The sequence below is a fragment of the Rutilus rutilus genome, assembly GCF_951802725.1.
Source record: "Rutilus rutilus genome assembly, chromosome: 7".
In the NCBI taxonomy this organism is placed as follows: domain Eukaryota; kingdom Metazoa; phylum Chordata; class Actinopteri; order Cypriniformes; family Leuciscidae; genus Rutilus; species Rutilus rutilus.
Genome location: NC_140221.1, coordinates 28,856,211 through 28,877,177, shown reverse-complemented (window position 1 = coordinate 28,877,177; position 20,967 = coordinate 28,856,211). Strand labels below are relative to the sequence as shown.

The 20,967-nt window shown below is 38.5% G+C and overlaps 1 protein-coding gene across 2 annotated transcripts; it reads left to right on the top strand.

Moving 5' to 3' along the window:
* Positions 1 to 8,149: 8,149 nt before the first annotated feature.
* Positions 8,150 to 20,645, top strand: LOC311294056 (myosin heavy chain, fast skeletal muscle-like). Of its 2 annotated transcripts, none has more exons than XM_084414707.1 (41): positions 8,150 to 8,183; positions 8,319 to 8,354; positions 9,333 to 9,551; positions 9,646 to 9,789; positions 9,873 to 10,029; positions 10,136 to 10,163; positions 10,335 to 10,437; positions 10,603 to 10,695; positions 10,821 to 10,884; positions 10,978 to 11,076; positions 11,157 to 11,260; positions 11,343 to 11,481; positions 11,706 to 11,824; positions 11,921 to 12,070; positions 12,158 to 12,328; positions 12,420 to 12,720; positions 12,820 to 12,884; positions 12,988 to 13,075; positions 13,171 to 13,288; positions 13,369 to 13,492; positions 13,598 to 13,734; positions 13,823 to 14,078; positions 14,169 to 14,411; positions 14,518 to 14,694; positions 14,783 to 14,928; positions 15,015 to 15,105; positions 15,188 to 15,577; positions 16,539 to 16,665; positions 16,904 to 17,022; positions 17,103 to 17,299; positions 17,383 to 17,566; positions 17,673 to 17,838; positions 18,325 to 18,449; positions 18,570 to 18,878; positions 18,999 to 19,202; positions 19,285 to 19,410; positions 19,502 to 19,672; positions 19,757 to 19,861; positions 19,985 to 20,080; positions 20,182 to 20,313; positions 20,532 to 20,645. In XM_084414707.1, the coding sequence occupies exons 3-41, from the start codon at positions 9,345 to 9,347 to the stop codon at positions 20,544 to 20,546; spliced, it is 5,790 nt and encodes a 1,929-aa protein (XP_084270833.1). In that variant the 5' UTR covers positions 8,150 to 8,183; positions 8,319 to 8,354; positions 9,333 to 9,344; the 3' UTR covers positions 20,547 to 20,645. The 2 variants fall into 2 exon arrangements, with proteins under 2 accessions (XP_084270833.1, XP_084270834.1); XM_084414708.1 differs by having other exon boundaries at positions 8,319 to 8,358.
* The last annotated feature ends 322 nt before the right edge of the window (positions 20,646 to 20,967 follow it).

Here is a 20,967-nt window from a genome sequence, read left to right as displayed (position 1 = left end):
TCTTCAGAAGTGGAATGGTTGCCAAACAACGGACAGACGCTGCAGCACAACACAAGACAGTGGTGCAGTAATACTGATGTAATGAGGCCACAGGTATGTTTGTTGTACAGTAATTTACAACGGCTTCGAACGTGGCTCAACCAATCATAATCAAAGACTGGAACTATCTATTTTGTGGATTTTACTTAATTTTTTATTGATATTTTTTTTATTATTATTTTTTGATAATGTTTTGATAACATCTTCAAAATCCTCAATAATGTCTTTACATCCTTCATTATGTGTGTATTTTGGTATAAGTGAGTGCAGATGATAAGGTTGTTGGTCATCTCTCTGGGTAGAAATACACCTGTTTTTTTTTCCATTGAGCAGTTATTGTTATGATAGCCAGAAGAAGCAATTGTAAAATGACAGTATGTGAACCCTTCATGCTGAAATATCCCAAACAGTTGCCTCAATGTTGAAAGCCCAAAATTCTCTGGAATGTAATGCTGTAGTATGTTTTTTTATTTCTATAATAGCCAAAACCATTTTTTATAAGAGGATGTCCATATAATTCTGGTCAAGTGTACATTTTCCAGGCTTGCATGCAAAACATTTTTGATGTCTTCTTTTTGTGAAGTTTTGCTGCTACAACATTGTAATTTTCCCACCCACAAAAATGAATAAAGATTAAATCTATTCACTTATACACTTCCAATGAAAGTGTGCTTTAATGATTCTCATTATTTGTAACTTCACCATTATAACACAAGTATAACATTCAAGTTGTATTTATATACTGTACCTGGTAGACAGACAGAAAGTCCACTGGAGAGTTCCTAGTCACTGTCAGATCAAGAATGTCTGAGGATTATGTTGCATTTTATTTGAAATGTTCACAAAAATACATAACATAATAAACTGATTACAAATTATCATTGTGTCATTCCATCCAAATCATAACTAAACTTTTAATTTAGGAAAGCTAATTAATTTCCCTGATCATGTTCACAGTGTGTATATCTATTGGTTGTATAAGCTGAAGTTTGTTCAGCAATGTACATAAAATCCTAAAGCATTCTTTTGACTTTTAAAAACAATGTATAAGAAAATGAAACACCGACATGAGTATATTCCTGTATGTGTCTAAAAAGAAAGTGTTTTCCAGGCACATGTTTTTGCTAGAGTGGTAGATGAACTAAAATCACTTTACCCCCCTTTACCATTTACCCTGGCCTCAAGTAACATCAGGTCATTTTTACCATCATGCAAGTCCATCAGTCCAATGTCACATTAATAGTCCTACTGATTACATTTCTTTCACATATCATGTCCAGACACTCACTTGATGCTTGTTGATTTAGCTATTAAAAGACCCACTGAATATTTACATGACCCTTGATATTGTAATTACGAACAATAACTTATAATTGATATTAAAATACTTATTTTGTGTGGGTCCCATTATATTGCTAGTCTTAGCCTTGCAGTTCAGTGCAAACTCACTAAGGGTCTGTGTGCAGAGTTATTTACACCATGCCTATTCCTTGTCGCATTCAGCATTTGTGCAGGAAGGTACCTCACAAAATTGGCATCATAATGGTTTGGTGATCTACAACAGGATAGAGAGAGCTTTGGTGATAACTAAGCAAATATTTGATTACTACAATTCTAATTTCTCGCTAGAAATGACAAGTAGACAACATAGATTTACACACAAACTGACCAACAACTGCGACTTTCAGACATTATTTTTAATTTTTTTTAGCTCAACTGTCACAGAATGGAACACACAGGATTGTGGGATATTAAAGGAGAACTTGGTAACTTTTTTAACGTAATAAAACTGTCTAGAAATCATTTGGATGGTTAAACAACCTGTTCTGGTGATACTGGTGACTTTCCCCGCTCCCCCCAGCGTTCCCAGGCGGAAAACCAACCTTGCAACTTGGGGACTACCGTCCCGGCAAGATAGAAATTGGAAGTCTCGTGAGAAGCGAGAACTAGAACGAGAACGAGCGCAAAACACAAATTGCAATTCGGCAATTCGACATAAACACACACGCATGTATGATGTATTACCAGATTACCCACCTCGGTAGACATAGCTCCACACGATACAGTTGGCTTGCTCCGATCAAAACAAACGCACATGAGCAGCGGTAGAGAGGGGGAGGAGGCCGCCGCAAGTAAGTTTTTTACGACTGTGTTGTGAAATATACGCCCTCCCACAGCTGTAGGGGGAGCTCGTGGGGAAAACACGCGACAACAAAAGGGAAAATCAGCGAAGAAGTGACTAGAGTTCGCTAGAGTTACCGAGTTCTCCTTTAAAGTCAGAGAAGGATACATCTATGCTGCAGTTCAAAAATCGATCAGATGAAGGTATCCATTACAGTTCCCCTGTACTTTCCCAAATGTTCTGTTGCCATGGTTACTAATTACCTGCACCTGGTCCTCACCAAGACACTAATCAGCTCCCCTCCTAAAGGTACACACACTCACTCAGTCTTATAGTATAGGTATGTCAGAAACGAGTATTTTAGAAAAGAAAATGAAGACTCAAAAATATTATGAGTATGGTGTATTATAAAAAAAAAAAAACTATACAGAAAATATGATATATAAACTTTCTTTTAGTTTATGTAATACACAGACAGGTATATATGCTAGCGCTATACCAAATTAAACCCGAGTGTGCATTTTATTTTATTTTTTTATCCGCAGAGTTTGCTGTCTCGTAAACATATCGAAGTATGACTGAAACAACATGATCGGATCTGTTTTTTTGGCTGTGTTTGTTGTTTACAATTTACATGCAAATGTTGTACACCTCCTCCAAATGACCAACTTCTAAAAACTAATTTTTAGTTGTCTTTATAAAGAAATGCTCGCTTATATGTAGCCTTGGAGCCTCTGCATGACGCAAACGCTTCCAGTGTGAAAAGGTTGCAGTGTGAAATGGCCGTTAGGGTACGTTCACACTGTCAGTCAAAATCCGATTATTTGTGTGTCCGATTGGAATCTTATCTAAAATTACGGATGTCCACACTGTGTATCGCAACAGTTCAAATCTTATTTGTGTGTCCATGACACTCTTTCATTTTCCGGATTATCTGAATGAAGTTTTGTAGGTAGGCATACGGCAACAACAACCGCAACATGGAGGGGTTTGCAATACAGATGTTGTCTGATTTACAACATGGCAATCTGTTGCTGCCGCGCTGGACTACTGTCTTCTGAGGCAGCGGCAGAACCGTAGGAGGCTAGTTTGAGTGGCTTTATTCCGTGCTGTCATCGCCACTGGTTTCAAAAAATTTCTCCGTTATATTGTCATTTTCTGCTCATCCTGCACTGACTTTCAGCATGTTTCCTATAACAACATCTGACCCACGCGAAATCCGTTCAGAACGGTCTGACTGAAACGGATTTCCAGAAATGCGTTTCCTCGAAACTGATTTGTAAAAAATGTGTGTGATTTTTGGCCGATCACACTTATCATCTTATCATCTAATTGAATTTCAATCGATATGCACAAAAATCGGATTTGGACTGACAGTCTGAACGTAGCCTTATTTCTGGCCTCATCAAGCACTCAGACTTCCTTACCTGCAAACTTACACTACCTTGTGGATTTATCTCCTGTGTAGCCTATGTATTGTTCTGCGATCCCCTGTGTGGATCTGTAATCCTGTGTCTATGCATGCTGCTTGGGACCTAACATAAGAAATCCCAAGTTATTTATCTGAATATTACATTGAACTGTTTTTCTTCAAGTTTACTTGCCTGTTTCACCTGTTCCTGCACATACTGTTCAATAAATTAAATTGTATTACCTGAAACTGAGTTATACCACTCCTTGTCTCTTGAGCATGGTAAATACTGACTGAAGGCCAGAACTCTTACAACAAGTACCTTGCAGGAACCGGTATGACTCCAAACCGCCCAGCCGACCTGTTGTTCTCCCTTTCCCAAAATGGCCACCCGATAGAGGAGAATGCATTGGAATTCTGAGAACTGTCTTCAGCTGTGTATTTTAATGATGTGACATTAATGGCTCTTTTCCATGAGGGCTTGGATGAGCCTTTGTTTCCACAGATGTCCTAGGAGACAAACAACTGTACAATGGATCAGTATATCCTTCATTCCCTCCTAAGTGTATCCGACTTTGTTAAATCACTCCTCACGCCTGCCCCTGAGTCTCCAGAGTCCGTTTCAGCCCCGGAGCTCATCCCAGAGTCTGTTACAGTCCCTGAGCTCAGCCTAGAGTTCTCTTCATCCTCCAGTTTGGACACCAAATTGACTCCAGCACAGAGAGGGAGGCATTTGGGGCTGGCATCCAAGTTGGCGGATGTCGGTTCGTGCGTCTATGAAAATGTTACTGGTAGTCCCAGAGCTCCCTCCCCAGTCAGGTGGTCCCAAAGCTCCCCAGTCCAGTGATCCCAGAGCTCTCCAGTCCAGTAGTCCCTAGTCTAGTGATCCCAAGTCCAGTTGTCCTGGTGGTCACGAGTCAGGTTGTCCCGAGTCTGGTAGTCCCGAGTTCGGTGGTCACAGACGTACTTCCACCGTTGGCTGTTCTTCCTGTGATGGCAACTGCCTTCTCCTACTCCTCTCGAGGTGGCAGCAACGCTACAACTCCTGTCAAGGTGGTTATCATCAGAAAAGTTCTTTTCGTGGCAACAGAAAAATATCTTTCTTACTGGGTACAGTTACTACTCATAGCATGTAGCTGTGATTGCATTGTCAAAGGGACTTTGTTTTGCAAGCAGTGACCACAGAATCATTACAAAGGTGAATGTTCACAAATGTTTTATTTAACTTAATCATGAACATTAATTTAATTTAATTAATCTTAATTTAAAGCACCCTGTTATCAAGGGGTCTGCCGCTTAGACTAAACCTCTGTTAAACCTTAGTTAAATGTGGGATACTTGCAATGCCTTAGTCGTTGAACCAGCATCCAGATGCTGTCTTGGAGGAAAGTCTTCATGGTTTATTACTTCGATGGTGGTAAAGTTGCAATGGAACATGGAACATGTTCTTAATGTGTTGAGCCCTCCATGAGGAGTCCCACGGTGTTGCAGAGTCCCAAAGTGAGGTCCCACGGTATTGCGGTTGGACCGGGTGTCTCCACTCTTTTCCAACACTCATTAAATGGTTTTACTTCAAGTTTACTTGCATGTGTCTGTTTCTGCACATACTGTTCAACAAATAATTTGAAACACTTTTTTTTCATTTCTTGAGTCTGGTAAATCCTGACAGTATCTCAGGAGACACAAAGTGAAGCTAATATTGGAATTGGACGTGGCTTGATTCCTTCCCACCTTGGAATGCTACTTCCGAAGGCAGCGTTTTTAAGATTTCATTCGCAGCCACTGACTCTGCACCTGTCTTTTGGATTAGGTAGGATTTTCACACGATTATTTTTGGTCAATATTGAAATCACGATTATTTAACATGATTATCAGGCTTATTACATGATATGAGTAATTTTAAATATCAGTGAAATTTCACAAAACAATTACATTAGACAAGTAAACATTCAGCAATTCAAAAATAACAAAGAAGCTAATTACAAACAAAACAGACTACTAAATATAATGGAACAAAAATACAAATGAAATAGTGTTTTAAGTATTTCAGGAAGATGTACTAATGATGGTATTCAGTTAAGTAACAGCCTACAAAAACAAAAAATGTATATTCAAAAGTAAAATAACACTGCATAGTCTCATTGTACACATTATAGATGAAGCCTTATTAAAGCTAATTAAGTTATTTGGTCAAGATCAGTGATTGATTTTCCTTTGTCATTTGTTGTTTGATTATCATTAATGACAGACTGCAGCAGGTATATTAGGCTGCTGTCAAATTAAGAACTAATGTACGGATCCAATATACTGTTACACATGTGTTTTCTTTCTCAGCTGTGAACGTTTGCTTAAGACATAACCCCTTGTGTTTACTTGAATACTCTCCAAAAAATGTTTTTTACATTTTTGTGTATACATGTTTAGGCTCGTATCCGAAGCCATTTGCTTATCCGTGTTGAGCTCCGACTCTGAGCGTGCACAATGAAATGCGCTTTTTAATGTGATTTTAATAACACTGTTTAATATCAAACATGTAATAATAATAATAATTCATTATATTTATATAGCGCTTTTCTGGGTACTCAAAACGCTTTACATGGAAGGGGGAATCTCCTCAACCCCCACCAATGTGCAGCATCCACCTGGATGATGCGACGGCAGCCATTCTGCGCCCGAACGCCCACCACACACCAGCTTATTGGTGGAGAGGAGACAGGGTGATGAAGCCAATCAGTATATGGGGATGATTAGGAGGCCATGATGGCAAATTTGGCCAGGATGCCGGGGTTACACCCATACTCTTTTTCGAAGGACATCCTGGGATTTTTAATGACCACAGAGAGTCAGGACCTTTAACGTCTCATCCGAAGGACGGACGTACCGCAGTTTAGTAAGAGTAGACTGCATTTTACAACACAAACTTATCTGGCTAATTTGGATGTTAAGTTTGGGCTTTTAGAGAGAAATGCAAGTGCACCACAGTGAAAGATTTGAACTAGTTTAAATACAATCGGATTATTAGGGTCCATGTAAAAGCAGCTTCTGTCTCCACCTTAAAAGGGATGATTATCAGCCCATGACCTAGACACACATGAAAGACAATACTTATTACACTCAAGAGAACCGCCAAAGAGAAAATGTCAACAAAACTACTTCTCACTGGCAACAACCTTTCCCTAACTAGCTTACTACTTGTTTGATAGTGTAAGCCCGTCTGGATCGGTCCAAAGGCGGCATCCGATAGAACGGGTGAAGGTCTCTGCTTGTTACTGTCTTTCCGTGCAGCTAAGTAATTTAATTCCATTTAAGCTTTTATCTGACTCCATTTTAAACGACCTCAAATTTAGGTTAGATTGTCAATTAGTTATTGGTCAATCATGTAATAGTTTAGCAGCACATTTGATTATTCTTTTCAACTCTTTACTTATATTTTACCCGTTCATATTAGGAAGCTATGTCGCTCAGAGGTCCTCACGCTTAACGCGGGTCTCACGTTCACAAGCTCGTCAGTTTTCCTCACCAAACAGAGGTAATTGCTATATACCTGAGATTGGTCGCATTCACGCTTACACAATCAAAGATACTTTGGTTTAGCCCCCATGGAATTTAGGTTGGTCAAGCAGCACGTATGCTGCCCTAAACGGAAATTCACTTCTTGTCTTTGCAAACCAAGTACACTTGAATTAGTGCCAAATATTAGTCTTCACTAATCTGACGCAAAACTTGCGGTAACAAAATTACAAAAACTGAACATCTAGTTGTTAATGACGTGCAACGAGAGATATGAGAGACGACAGACGAGATATTCTGTTTACAGCATGGTAATTAGCATTGTTTGCTGGCTTTGACCACTCAAGGGTGAACATGTGATTTTGAATCATTTTAGTCTCCATGTGGCTGAGGCTTAGACTGTAGCTGTTGAAGACCAAGAAATGTCTACAATCTTTGAATGTTTGCAGAAATTATAACAAAGGGATTTTTTGCAGGATGGGAATGTGCCATTTTTATCACTACTGGCTTTCTTCTACAAAGAAAAACTGACACTTGTTGTGTGCTTTCACTGTATTAGACATATTTTACAGTGTTTTTCTATATTCCTCTATATTCTTGAACAATATATATTGTCAGATCTGTAACATATTTTATTGTTTAGCCCAATGGCTGCCACATTAGCTTTCTAAAAGAACTTCCATGGGTGAAAAGGTGAAATGTTTTCTGATTCAAAAAAAAAGGGGGGAGGGGGAGGGGTGACTGAATGTACCCTCTTTCCAAAAAAGGATTTATTTACTTCAGTGTGTGTCATATGTCAAAGTAAGATATTAATAGACTAAAAATAAATAATTATAATACACAAGAACTTTGAAATGGAAGTTGTGACCTATATATTTTTGAGCAATAAAGGTTTGACTTATAACTGTTTTCATCAGGTAGGATGTCTGTCAGTCTGTCCATACATTTCTTATAAAATGGGTCAAGAAAGGTCATCATATATCAAAATATATGAGGTTGTCCATGTATAGATTCTGCTTAGTGTGCATGATCAACTTCTATAAAAGCCAAGAGGGTAGACCAGAAGAGATACAGAGAAGACCTCAGAAGTTCCATCAAGTGGTAAGAGCCTGTGCTGACTGTGACTGAAAGGAATTTAACATCATCACTTATGCATCTGTACTCAAAGTAATTGTGTTTTTTATTTATATTAATACATTGTAATGATTTTTTTTTTTTTTTTTTTTTTTATCCAAGGGTAGTGAACATTTCATCTGGTCTCAAGGACAAAAGGCAAGTGAGTTTATGATTCAGTGTGTGGATTAGGATAGAGGAAAACAGTTGTTATAGTCTGTATTATAGATGAAAACTGGTGAAGCATGCTGTTTTTAAAAACCTGTGTAATTTATTTACAAAGAAATGTGTTTGAATTTAAGGAAGGGGTCCCATTGACCCTCTATTTTGGTGCCAAATATACCACCTATTGTATTCGCTTTTATTGTGTTGTATTGTATTCTGTTTTTCTTCTTCCACTTTTGAGTCTATGAGAGCCCATAGAACCCCTTGTGGGAAAGTTATACAAATTTGGGCCAAATGCAGAGGACATTTGACACATTTCTGTGCAGACTCAGTCTGAGGAAACAGAAAAAGAAGCGGGAAAAGGCCAATTGATGATGCTATAATAGAGCAAAACATGAAATTGGTTCAAACTACAGAACTGATGGTCTGATTAAATTCAAACTTGGGATGCAGTGTTGCTATCATAATCCATCATGAGATTTGCATACATATAAATCATTAGAAAAGTTAATATAATGAAAACAAATCTGTGACATAAATTTCTTAATATTTGTCAGGAAATATTTGTCTGTTTCATACATACTCATAGCAGGAGGATGCACTCTGGCAGAGAGACCACAAGTGAGACTCATAGTCGGCAGTGAAAATCTCTGTATTGTCCTGAAACTTCATATATGCCACAATTCATATTGTACTGTATGTGCCATCCCCTGACACCAGCATTTCAATTTCATCACCAGAAAGACATATTCAATCGACATTTTTCCCATTAATGGGCCCCTTACCTGCTTTTTGCTTGCTATCTAAATGTTTATCTAGTATTGTTTTATGTGTCTGTATTCATTTGTAAGCCTACACTTAGGAATATGCCTCTTTCCTAACACAATTCATGTGTTTTATATTTTATGTGTCTTGCCTTTGTTAAATATTTATGAAATTTGTAATGGATAAGTTTATATTTTCTCTCTTTAGTAAGCCGCCACCATGAGTACAGACGCGGAGATGGCCGCTTATGGCAAAGCTGCCATTTACCTTCGTAAGCCTGAGAGGGAGAGAATGGAGGCTCAGGCCAAACCGTTTGATGCCAAGTCTGCCTGCTATGTGGCTGATGTCAAAGAGTTGTACCTCAAGGGAACAATCAAGAGCAAAGACGGTGGCAAAGTCACAGTTGTTTTGCTTGACACTAAGGAGGTAAATTTGAATTTCCATTTCATGTAGATGCCCATTAAATTACTTATTACATTGTTTTCTTTTATATCTAATATCTAATTTAACAAATTTATAGGAGAGAGTTGCTAAGGAAGAAGATGTCTACCCAATGAATCCTCCCAAGTATGACAAGATTGAGGACATGGCCATGATGACCCATCTCAATGAAGCCTCTGTGCTGTATAACCTCAAAGAGCGTTATGCTGCATGGATGATCTACGTAAGTTCTGAAATGACATATAAAGCATTAAACTTCATTTTTTCTGTGTTGTTGCAATCTGACCATGTCTCTGCTCATTTCAGACCTACTCTGGACTCTTCTGCGCAACTGTGAACCCCTACAAGTGGCTCCCAGTGTATGATTCAGAAGTGGTGTCTGCCTACAGAGGCAAAAAGCGTATGGAGGCCCCACCCCACATCTTCTCTGTCTCTGACAACGCATATCAGTTCATGCAGTGTGGTAAGACATTATGGGATTAAATTTTACAGAATTAATTAAGATGAAGTAGATGTTGCTGTTAATATAATAAATATTAACCGGATATGTTACAAATTTCAATCAACAGATAGAGAAAACCAGTCTGTCCTAATTACGTAAGTATTTTAATTTAATTTCAGACCATGACAAAAATGAAAAGTATAACATAGATGGAAAATTTATGGAGATATTTACAAAACAGAATTTAAGAATGAACAATGATTGAATATACTTTGAAAAGTCTACATGTCTTTCAAACTTCTCTCTTCTAATCTCTAATAAACCAGTGGAGAATCTGGTGCTGGAAAGACTGTGAACACGAAACGTGTCATCCAGTACTTTGCCACAGTTGCAGTGTCAGGTGTCAAGAAAGAGGCCAGTAAAATAAAGGTATGAGATACAAAACTATGTCATATATATTATTTTAAAAGATGATGATTTACACTCATCTCACTAACTATACGATATGTGAATTTGTGAAATGCCTATAAATTGTGTTTAGTCATGAAATAGAAAAACAATTGAAAATAACTGAAAACCCTTCAAACATCACAGGGCTCTCTTGAGGACCAGATCATTGCTGCCAACCCTCTGCTTGAGTCTTATGGTAATGCCAAGACTGTGAGAAATGACAACTCCTCTCGTTTTGTAAGTTAACCACTGTTTATTTACAGTACAGATGGTCAGTTGTGTTAAATGTTACTGTTCAGAGTTTTCTATAAAGAGACAATAATATTTATTATTTATGTATTATACTATTATCATTTAAACAGGGTAAATTCATCAGAATTCATTTCGGCACCACTGGAAAACTGGCTAGTGCTGACATTGAGACATGTAGGTGGACATGATTTAATTGATCCATCCTGAACAGTTGTCTTTGTCTGTCACTCTTCAGATGATTGTGACTCAAGTACATTCTCTCAACAGATCTGCTGGAGAAGTCTAGAGTGTCATTCCAGCTTCCAGATGAGAGAGGCTACCACATCTTCTTCCAGATGATGACCAACCATAAGCCTGAGATTGTTGGTAGGTGCACATATTTCATTCATTCAATGTTTCAGATACTATTGTAAGATGCTCTTTCATTAATGCTGTGTATTTTACAGAAATGGCGCTCCTCACCACCAACCCCTATGACTTCCCCATGTGCAGTCAGGGTCAGATCACAGTGGCCAGCATTGATGATAAAGTTGAGCTGGATGCTACTGATGTGAGTCATTGCTATTTGAATATTGACATATTCTATATAAATATGGCAAATCATATATTTTATTATTCTCTGTAATTTACAGGACGCTATTGACATTCTTGGTTTCTCAAGTGACGATAAAATGGGCATCTACAAGTTCACTGGAGCTGTGCTGCATCATGGCAACATGAAGTTCAAGCAGAAGCAGCGTGAGGAGCAGGCTGAGCCTGATGGCACAGATGGTGAGACTTGTGTTATCCTGGGCTTTAAAATAGTAACCATTGCACCGACTTTGCTGATAACAGAAACTGTGTATAAAATGTTTAGTGTAAATATAAACTAGAAGTTGTGTGCATATCAATAAATCTAAAAATAAAAGGGAAAGTACCTAGTGCCTGATTTATTATAATTTTACACAAAATACTCTATAGAGCAAAGATAGTTCATTTTAAAATGTATTTAACAGAGGCTGACAAAATCGCCTACCTTCTGGGTTTGAACTCTGCTGACATGCTGAAGGGTTTGTGCTACCCCAGAGTCAAGGTCGGAAATGAGTATGTGACCAAAGGCCAAACCGTGCCACAGGTATAGTAACATTTCCAGCATGCCATGTGTTTAACCTAAAATTCTGGCTAATTATTGCAGAAGCAGAATAAAATATCCACTCTATTCTACGTACAGGTGTACAACTCTGTTAGTGCCTTGGCCAAATCTATCTATGAGAGGATGTTCTTGTGGATGGTCATTCGTATCAACCAGATGTTGGACACAAAACAACAAAGAAATTTCTACATTGGCGTGCTGGATATTGCAGGCTTTGAGATCTTTGATGTAAGAATGATTCTTTTATCTCTTTTTATGTCAAAATGAATGATATTCAGAAGGTAATAAATGTTTCTGTCATTTTTTGTCCTCCAGTACAACAGCATGGAGCAGCTGTGTATCAACTTCACCAATGAGAAACTGCAACAGTTTTTCAACCACACCATGTTTGTGCTGGAGCAAGAGGAGTACAAGAAGGAGGGCATTGTTTGGGAGTTCATTGACTTCGGCATGGACTTGGCTTCTTGCATTGAGCTCATTGAGAAGGTTATCAATGGTTTATGAATTTATTAATTTCCATTGATCCTATTCTCCAAATCTCCAATTTCTGATAATAAACATTTTTTTTTATAAACAGCCGATGGGTATCTTCTCCATCCTTGAAGAGGAGTGCATGTTCCCCAAGGCTTCAGACGCTTCCTTCAAGAACAAGCTATATGATCAGCATCTTGGCAAGAACAAAGCTTTCGAGAAACCAAAGCCTGCCAAAGGCAAGGCTGAAGCCCACTTCTCCCTGGTTCACTACGCTGGAACTGTGGACTACAATGTCACTGGCTGGCTGGACAAGAATAAGGATCCACTGAATGATTCTGTTCTGCTGCTGTACCAGAAGTCTTCTGTCAAACTGCTGGCTACTCTCTACCCACCTGTTGTTGAGGGTAAAGAAAAAATCTATTTAACAAAACTTTGATTCAGTTTTGAACTTTCTTTCTTGTTTTTGCATTTATACATGTTCCTTTGTATTTTTATCTCAATAGATACTACTAAAAAGGGAGGCAAGAAGAAGGGTGGCTCCATGCAGACTGTGTCCTCCCAGTTCAGGGTATGTATAGAGATGACATCACAGCAATATTGCTTTATTTTAGAAAAAAAAAAAGAAAAAAAAAGAAATACAAAGCATGCCAACCTTTTTCTATTCTCCACAGGAGAACTTGGGCAAACTCATGACCAACTTGAGGGCCACTCACCCTCACTTTGTGCGTTGCCTGATTCCTAATGAGTCCAAGACTCCAGGTAAAGTATTTTTAAAAAAAGTACATATACTTTGGTTCTCAATATATATGATGAAGTTAATTTACCAAGTTCATGGTGTAAACTGTTCGTTTTAGGTCTCATGGAGAACTTCCTGGTTATCCACCAGCTGAGGTGTAACGGTGTTCTGGAGGGTATCAGAATCTGCACAAAGGGCTTCCCCAGCAGAATCCAGTATGGTGACTTTAAGCAGAGGTAATGGGACCACATGAAAACAACATTTCTTAGGAGGCTCCTAATTAAAAGATTAATTTATTTTGATAAATTCTCCACAGATACAAGGTGCTGAATGCCGGTGTTATCCCAGAGGGACAGTTTATGGATAACAAGAAGGCCTGTGAGAAACTCCTGGGATCCATCGACATTAATCATGACGACTACAGATTTGGACATACAAAGGTTCATTATTTAGCTTTACAAATTTCAAAGATTCAGTAATCATGGTCATTTAGCTTATAGAGTTTAAATCAATATATTTTGATGTACTGTTTTACATAAATTCAGGTGTTCTTCAAAGCTGGTCTTTTGGGTGTTCTTGAGGAGATGCGTGATGAGAAACTGGCTGCTCTGGTCACAATGACTCAGGCTCTCTGTCGTGGCTACGTCATGAGGAGGGAATATGTGAAAATGACAGAGAGGAGGTGATTATTGTCATGAGTAAAGATGACATCAATGATAACTGTGCAAACTTAATGATGATTATGCCATTTAATGATGAATTATTCACAGGGAGTCGATTTACACCATCCAATACAACATCCGTTCATTCATGAATGTCAAACACTGGCCATGGATGAAGGTTTATTACAAGATTAAGCCTCTTCTTCAGAGTGCAGAGACTGAGAAGGAGCTGGCAAACATGAAAGAGGACTATACAAAATGCAAAGAGGCTTTGGTTAAGGCTGAAGCCAGAAAGAAGGAGCTTGAAGAGAAGATGGTAGCACTGCTGCAAGAGAAAAATGATCTGCAGCTGCAAGTAGCATCTGTGAGTATATTTTATAATGAACTGAATTTTGGCTACATTAAAAATGAGCAAGGTTGTTTCCAATGAAATAGCAATCTATTTTACTAACAGGAATCTGAGGGTCTCTCAGATGCTGAGGAGAGGTGTGAGGGTCTGATTAAAAGCAAAATCCAGCTTGAAGCTAAACTCAAGGAGACAACTGAGAGACTGGAGGATGAGGAAGAAATCAATGCTGAACTGACAGCCAAGAAAAGGAAACTGGAGGATGAGTGCTCTGAGCTGAAGAAAGACATTGATGACCTGGAGCTCACCTTGGCTAAAGTGGAGAAGGAGAAACATGCCACTGAGAATAAGGTTAGAGATTGAGTTGGTTTAAGATTAGATTTAATCTCTGTTTTACATATTGATATAGAATATGAATTGTAATATTTAAGCTTATTTGGAACAAAAAATCCTACAGGTCAAGAACTTGACTGAGGAAATGGCAGCTCAGGATGAGAGCATTGCTAAGGTTACGAAGGAGAAGAAAGCCCTCCAAGAGGCACATCAGCAGACACTGGATGATCTTCAGGCCGAGGAGGACAAAGTCAACACCCTGACCAAATCCAAGACAAAGCTTGAGCAGCAAGTTGATGATGTGAGTTGATTATGTAAATTAATTATATTAATTCATCAAATCATCTGTTTTCTGCTGTGAACATATTTTACATTTCATTGTCCTGTAGCTTGAGGGTTCCCTTGAACAAGAGAAGAAGCTCCGCATGGACCTGGAGAGAACCAAGAGAAAGCTTGAAGGAGACCTGAAATTATCCCAAGAGTCCGTAATGGACCTAGAGAATGACAAGCAGCAATCTGATGAGAAAATAAAAAAGTAATTAAAGCAGGAAATCTTTGAAAACATTGACATTTTTTATTGTTGTGTTATGGTTTTTTTTACAAGTACTTATTGTTGAACAGGAAAGACTTTGAAACAAGCCAGCTGCTCAGCAAGATTGAAGATGAACAATCTCTAGGTGCTCAACTCCAGAAGAAAATCAAGGAGCTTCAGGTATTTTGAGATTTTTCAAACATTACATCATTATGATCAAATACAGATAACCAAAAATCAAATTAACTACTTACCACCATAGGCCCGCATTGAGGAACTGGAGGAAGAGATCGAGGCTGAGCGCGCTGCTCGTGCCAAGGTTGAGAAGCAGAGAGCTGATCTCTCCAGGGAACTTGAGGAGATCAGTGAGAGGCTTGAGGAGGCTGGAGGAGCCACTTCTGCTCAGATCGAGATGAATAAGAAGCGTGAAGCTGAATTCCAGAAGCTGCGTCGTGATCTTGAAGAGTCCACCCTCCAGCATGAAGCTACTGCTGGTGCCCTCCGCAAGAAGCAGGCAGACAGTGTGGCTGAGCTGGGAGAGCAAATCGACAACCTGCAGCGTGTCAAGCAGAAGCTTGAGAAAGAGAAGAGCGAATTCAAAATGGAGATTGATGATCTTTCCAGCAACATGGAAGCTGTTGCCAAAGCAAAGGTTGGGAAATATTCTAAAGAATATATTTGACCCATGCTGGCAAAATGAGTCAGAATACGCATGTGCTACAGGCAAATGTAAATTTTGGTCGAATTTTATTTTCATTCACAAAAATTGGTTCATTAAGCCCTCTTCTAGCGATCCTAATGCTCCAAATTGTAATGAAACATCTAAAATGATCTTTATTTTTATGTTCTCTGAGAGGTGTACCTTCCTAAATCTTTCCTTTGTTTTAATAATCCATGAAAAATTGCCATTTTCCTTTCTCGCAACGAATGCACAAGTTTTAATATTCATAGCGAAGTCTCGATGGCGTAAGCCTGAACCAATGAAATATGATTTTTAAACTCATGCTGATGTAAACAAAATGATCTTACTCGCACTGACTGACAGATAAACACAAAGCACAAAGTGCAAACCTTATCTGTTATGCCTTAAGTGAACGTTTGGTTAACTGTTGGGGAAAAACATCTGATATAACATTATATTAGATTACGTGCATTACAGTAGGTCTCAATATACAGGCTGCTGTCTCATTAATGTTAATCAAACAATTGTGGTATCATGAAAAAAAAAAATATATATATATATATATATTTAATTTTTTTCTATAAATATTTGGTTTTGATTTGGTGTGTGCCAAATTTGGTGGTATTACCATGGTTTTTAATGTATGGTTGCAAGGTGATTTTGTTTTGGATCCTTCAGAAAACTTTAACTAGATTTTTCTCAAAATATACTTTGCTGACTCTATTGACTTCAAATAGGTGTAGCACAGTCCTTTTTTGTCTGATTCCAACAAATCATACATCATCATACATGAAGGTTTTTTAATAACAATAAAAGTATATAACAATAACATTTTTGAAAATGTGCTCATTGTGACTCATTTTGCCAGCACGGGTCACATACAACAAGTCTTGAAGTTCTTTCAAATATCTAATGACTTTTGTTTTTGCAGGGCAATCTTGAGAAGATGTGCCGCACACTTGAGGACCAACTTAGTGAAATTAAGTCCAAGAATGACGAGAACATTCGTCAGTTAAATGATCTCAGTACTCAAAGTGCAAGATTTCAAACTGAAAATGGTAACTCATGAACAAATTAATATTATATCAAAAGTAATTAATGTCAATAATTAACAATAATTATCAACAATAATCAATATTAATTATCAACAATAATTAATAAAAAATAATAGTGTATTAAGATTATTCAGCTGTAAATTTCTGACTGTAACACTGATAAAATCTTACATCCATTTGTTTTTAAATAAACTGAGAGAGACATAGAAAAGTCTGACACAGTGAATCTAAATCTATACAGGTGAGTTTGGCCGTCAGCTGGAGGAGAAGGAGGCTCTGGTTTCTCAGCTCACCAGAGGCAAACAAGCTTCCACTCAGCAAATTGAGGAGCTTAAGAGGCATATTGAAGAGGAGGTTAAGGTAATACAGCATCATCAATTCATGAATTACTTTACTGTAGAAACAATAATACAATAATATTATGCGACTTTGTCCTTTAGGCTAAGAACGCACTGGCCCATGCTGTGCAATCAGCCCGTCATGACTGCGACCTGCTCCGTGAGCAGTTTGAGGAAGAGCAGGAGGCAAAGGCTGAGCTGCAGCGGGGAATGTCAAAGGCCAACAGTGAGGTTGCTCAGTGGAGAACCAAATATGAAACTGATGCCATCCAGCGCACTGAGGAGCTTGAAGAGTCCAAGTATGTATATTATTGTATAATATTCCTAACTCCCACAGCTATTTTATAGATTAGAATTCAAAATAATGTGTATTACTTAACAGGAAGAAGCTGGCTCAGCGTCTGCAAGAGGCAGAGGAACAAGTTGAGGCTGTGAACTCCAAATGTGCATCTCTGGAGAAGACCAAACAGAGGCTCCAGGGTGAGGTGGAGGACCTCATGATCGATGTGGAGAGAGCCAATGGTTTGGCTGCCAACCTTGACAAGAAGCAGAAGAACTTCGACAAGGTAAACAGTTTTAGTCATATTATATTCTCTTTGTAAAGTATTGCTGGAATGGGCTTTGTTCAACATTTTTTTAAACAAACTCTATCCTAAAATATCTCCACCAAAGGTCCTGGCAGAATGGAAGCAGAAATATGAGGAAGGTCAGGCAGAGCTGGAAGGTGCCCAGAAAGAGGCTCGTTCACTCAGCACTGAACTGTTCAAGATGAAGAACTCCTATGAGGAGAGCCTGGATCAGCTGGAGACCCTCAAGAGAGAGAACAAGAATCTGCAGCGTAAGAATGAAACCGTTAAATTAGAAAAAAAAAAACTTAAAGGGATTATTCACCCAAATTGAAAATTCTTTTACTAATTACTGACCCTTATGTCATTCCAAACTCATGTCGTGAGACTTTTGTTAATATTCGGAACACAAATTAAGATCTTTTTTATGAAATCTGAGAGCTCAATTCATATGGATTAGTTTTATGATCTTTTTATAACCTTTTTGAAGTGTCAAAGAATCAATTGTGTAGCTGTCTATGGAGGGACAGAAAACTTTCAAATTTCATCAAAAAGATCTTCATTTGTGTTCCAAAGATGAACGAAAGTCTTATGGGTTTGTAATGACATGAGGGTGAGTAATTAATTAATGATAACATTTTCATTTTTGGTTGAACTATCCCTTTAAATGTTCTAATTCTCAGTGAGCATTAAAAAGTAAGCACATATGATTAATGAATGTGCATTATGATACATATTATATGTTTTTCTCTTTATAGAGGAAATTTCAGATCTGACAGAGCAGATAGGTGAGACTGGTAAGAGCATCCATGAGCTGGAAAAGGCCAAGAAGACAGTGGAGACTGAGAAGTCAGAGATTCAGACCGCCCTGGAAGAGGCTGAAGTGAGTATCTGGAGATCAATATGGAATTCTTGCTAGAACCATCATACAGTGTTGTTGTATTCATCAATACACTGTGTGTATTTTCATTCTTATATTTAAATGTTGTTTTATTTTTCATAGGGTACACTGGAGCATGAGGAGTCCAAGATTCTTCGAGTCCAGCTTGAGCTAAACCAGATCAAGGGAGAGGTTGACAGGAAGCTTGCAGAGAAGGATGAGGAGATGGAACAGATCAAGAGGAACAGCCAGAGAGTCATTGAATCCATGCAGGGCACTCTGGACTCTGAAGTCAGGAGCAGGAATGATGCCCTGAGAATCAAGAAGAAGATGGAGGGAGACCTTAATGAGATGGAGATTCAGCTGAGCCACTCCAATCGCCAGGCTGCTGAGGCCCAGAAACAGCTCAGGAACGTTCAGGGACAACTCAAGGTATTGGACTTCTGTTCGACTTTGTGATGTATTAATATGTTTGTATAATCTAACTTTTGTTAGGTTCAGGGCACCAGAAAGCACATTGAAAGCTCATTCTAAAGCTATTGTTATGTTCAGGATGCCCAACTGCACCTTGATGATGCCCAAAGAGGACAGGAAGACATGAAGGAGCAGGTGGCCATGGTGGAGCGCAGAAACACTCTGATGCAGTCTGAGATTGAGGAGCTGAGAGCTGCTCTGGAGCAGACAGAGAGAGGCCGCAAAGTGGCTGAACAAGAGCTGGTGGATATCAGTGAGCGTGTTGGGCTGCTGCACTCTCAGGTAAGGGCATATTGTTTCCCTGAAATTAAGGGAATTGAGAGCATCATTCAAAATGTTCAAACTGTTGCTTTCCATTTTGTAGAACACAAGTCTCCTGAACACCAAGAAGAAGCTTGAGGCTGACCTTGTTCATGTCCAGAGTGAAGTTGATGACACTGTACAGGAAGCCAGAAATGCAGAGGAGAAGGCCAAGAAGGCCATCACTGATGTGAGCAACAGTAGCTGCCAAATGTTTCATAAGACGCTTACGTACATTTTACGTCAAAAATGACTAATGACTTTCTGTATTAATGCAAAAGGCTGCAATGATGGCAGAAGAGCTGAAGAAGGAGCAGGACACCAGTTCTCACCTTGAGAGGATGAAGAAGAATCTGGAGGTCACAGTGAAGGACCTGCAGCACCGACTAGATGAGGCTGAGAATCTGGCCATGAAAGGAGGAAAGAAACAACTCCAGAAGTTGGAGTCCAGAGTAAGCCTCTTTATAGTTATGATATGGGCAAGGTGAAGTATGTTATATTATGATTTGTTTGAATAAAAATAATATGTTCTTTAGGTCCGTGAGCTTGAGACTGAAGTTGAAGCTGAGCAGAGACGTGGAGCTGATGCTGTTAAAGGTGTCCGCAAATATGAGAGGAGAGTGAAAGAGCTCACTTATCAGGTATGACCATATTCCTCACAAGTTTGTTCGGACAAAAGAGTCTGTATAACAGTGTATGTACTGACAATGCCTTTTTTTAGTAAAGGATCAATGCTTAATTTTGTAAATGTGTATTTTCTGAAGACTGACGAGGACAAGAAGAACATCACCAGACTCCAGGATTTGGTTGACAAACTGCAGCTGAAGGTCAAAGTCTACAAGAGGCAGTCTGAAGAGGCGGTATGTAAAATCTAATAGAATATTTTGACACTGTAATTATTTATATTGGAATTCTAATTTGATGAAACGTGATACATGAACCATATAAAAAAAACCTTTAGGAGGAGCAAGGCAATGCTCACCTGTCCAAGTTGAGAAAGGTGCAGCATGAGCTTGAGGAGGCTGAGGAGCGTGCTGACATTTCTGAGTCTCAGGTCAACAAGCTCAGAGTTAAGAGCCGTGACTCTGGAAAGGTTAGACTAAGTAGATGAGTTTTTTTGCATTATTTATTCAACTTGTTTATCCAAATACATGAACTACCTCTTAGAAGAAGTAGTGGAACTATAATAATTGCATTTTGCTGATGTTACATATCCTGTATGACATTTGCACATCTGTATTCTCTTCATTATGTAAAGTGAAGAACATTTTTATTAATAAGACTAATGTTTAACTCTTCCTTCTTTCCCAGGCCAAAGAAGAATGAATCTATAACACTTGAAAGGAGCATTTACTGACGTCATATAATATGAATGTTTATTGTAAAAGTACCTTTCTTAATAAACCTGTTTATTTCAGCAAATAATTAGCCTTTGTGTGATTTTTCAAAGAGATACACTATTACAACACTATCTGATCTGTATGATTACATTAAACCTTATTATTCGCATCACAAGTGTTGAGTGTTGAGTATCAGGAGTGTCTTGAATCCAAATTTGAACTTTTAAAGGTTCCATAAAAGTTCAAAGGGTTTCATACATTTTAATTCTCATGTTTACTGAATGCATTCGCTCAAACATTTCTGCTATAAAGTTTCCACCCTGGACTGATGTTATTGACTATTGCAATATTCTGTGAACTAGCCTTCCAGTTAGCACAATTAAGCCTCTACAGATGATCCAGAGATC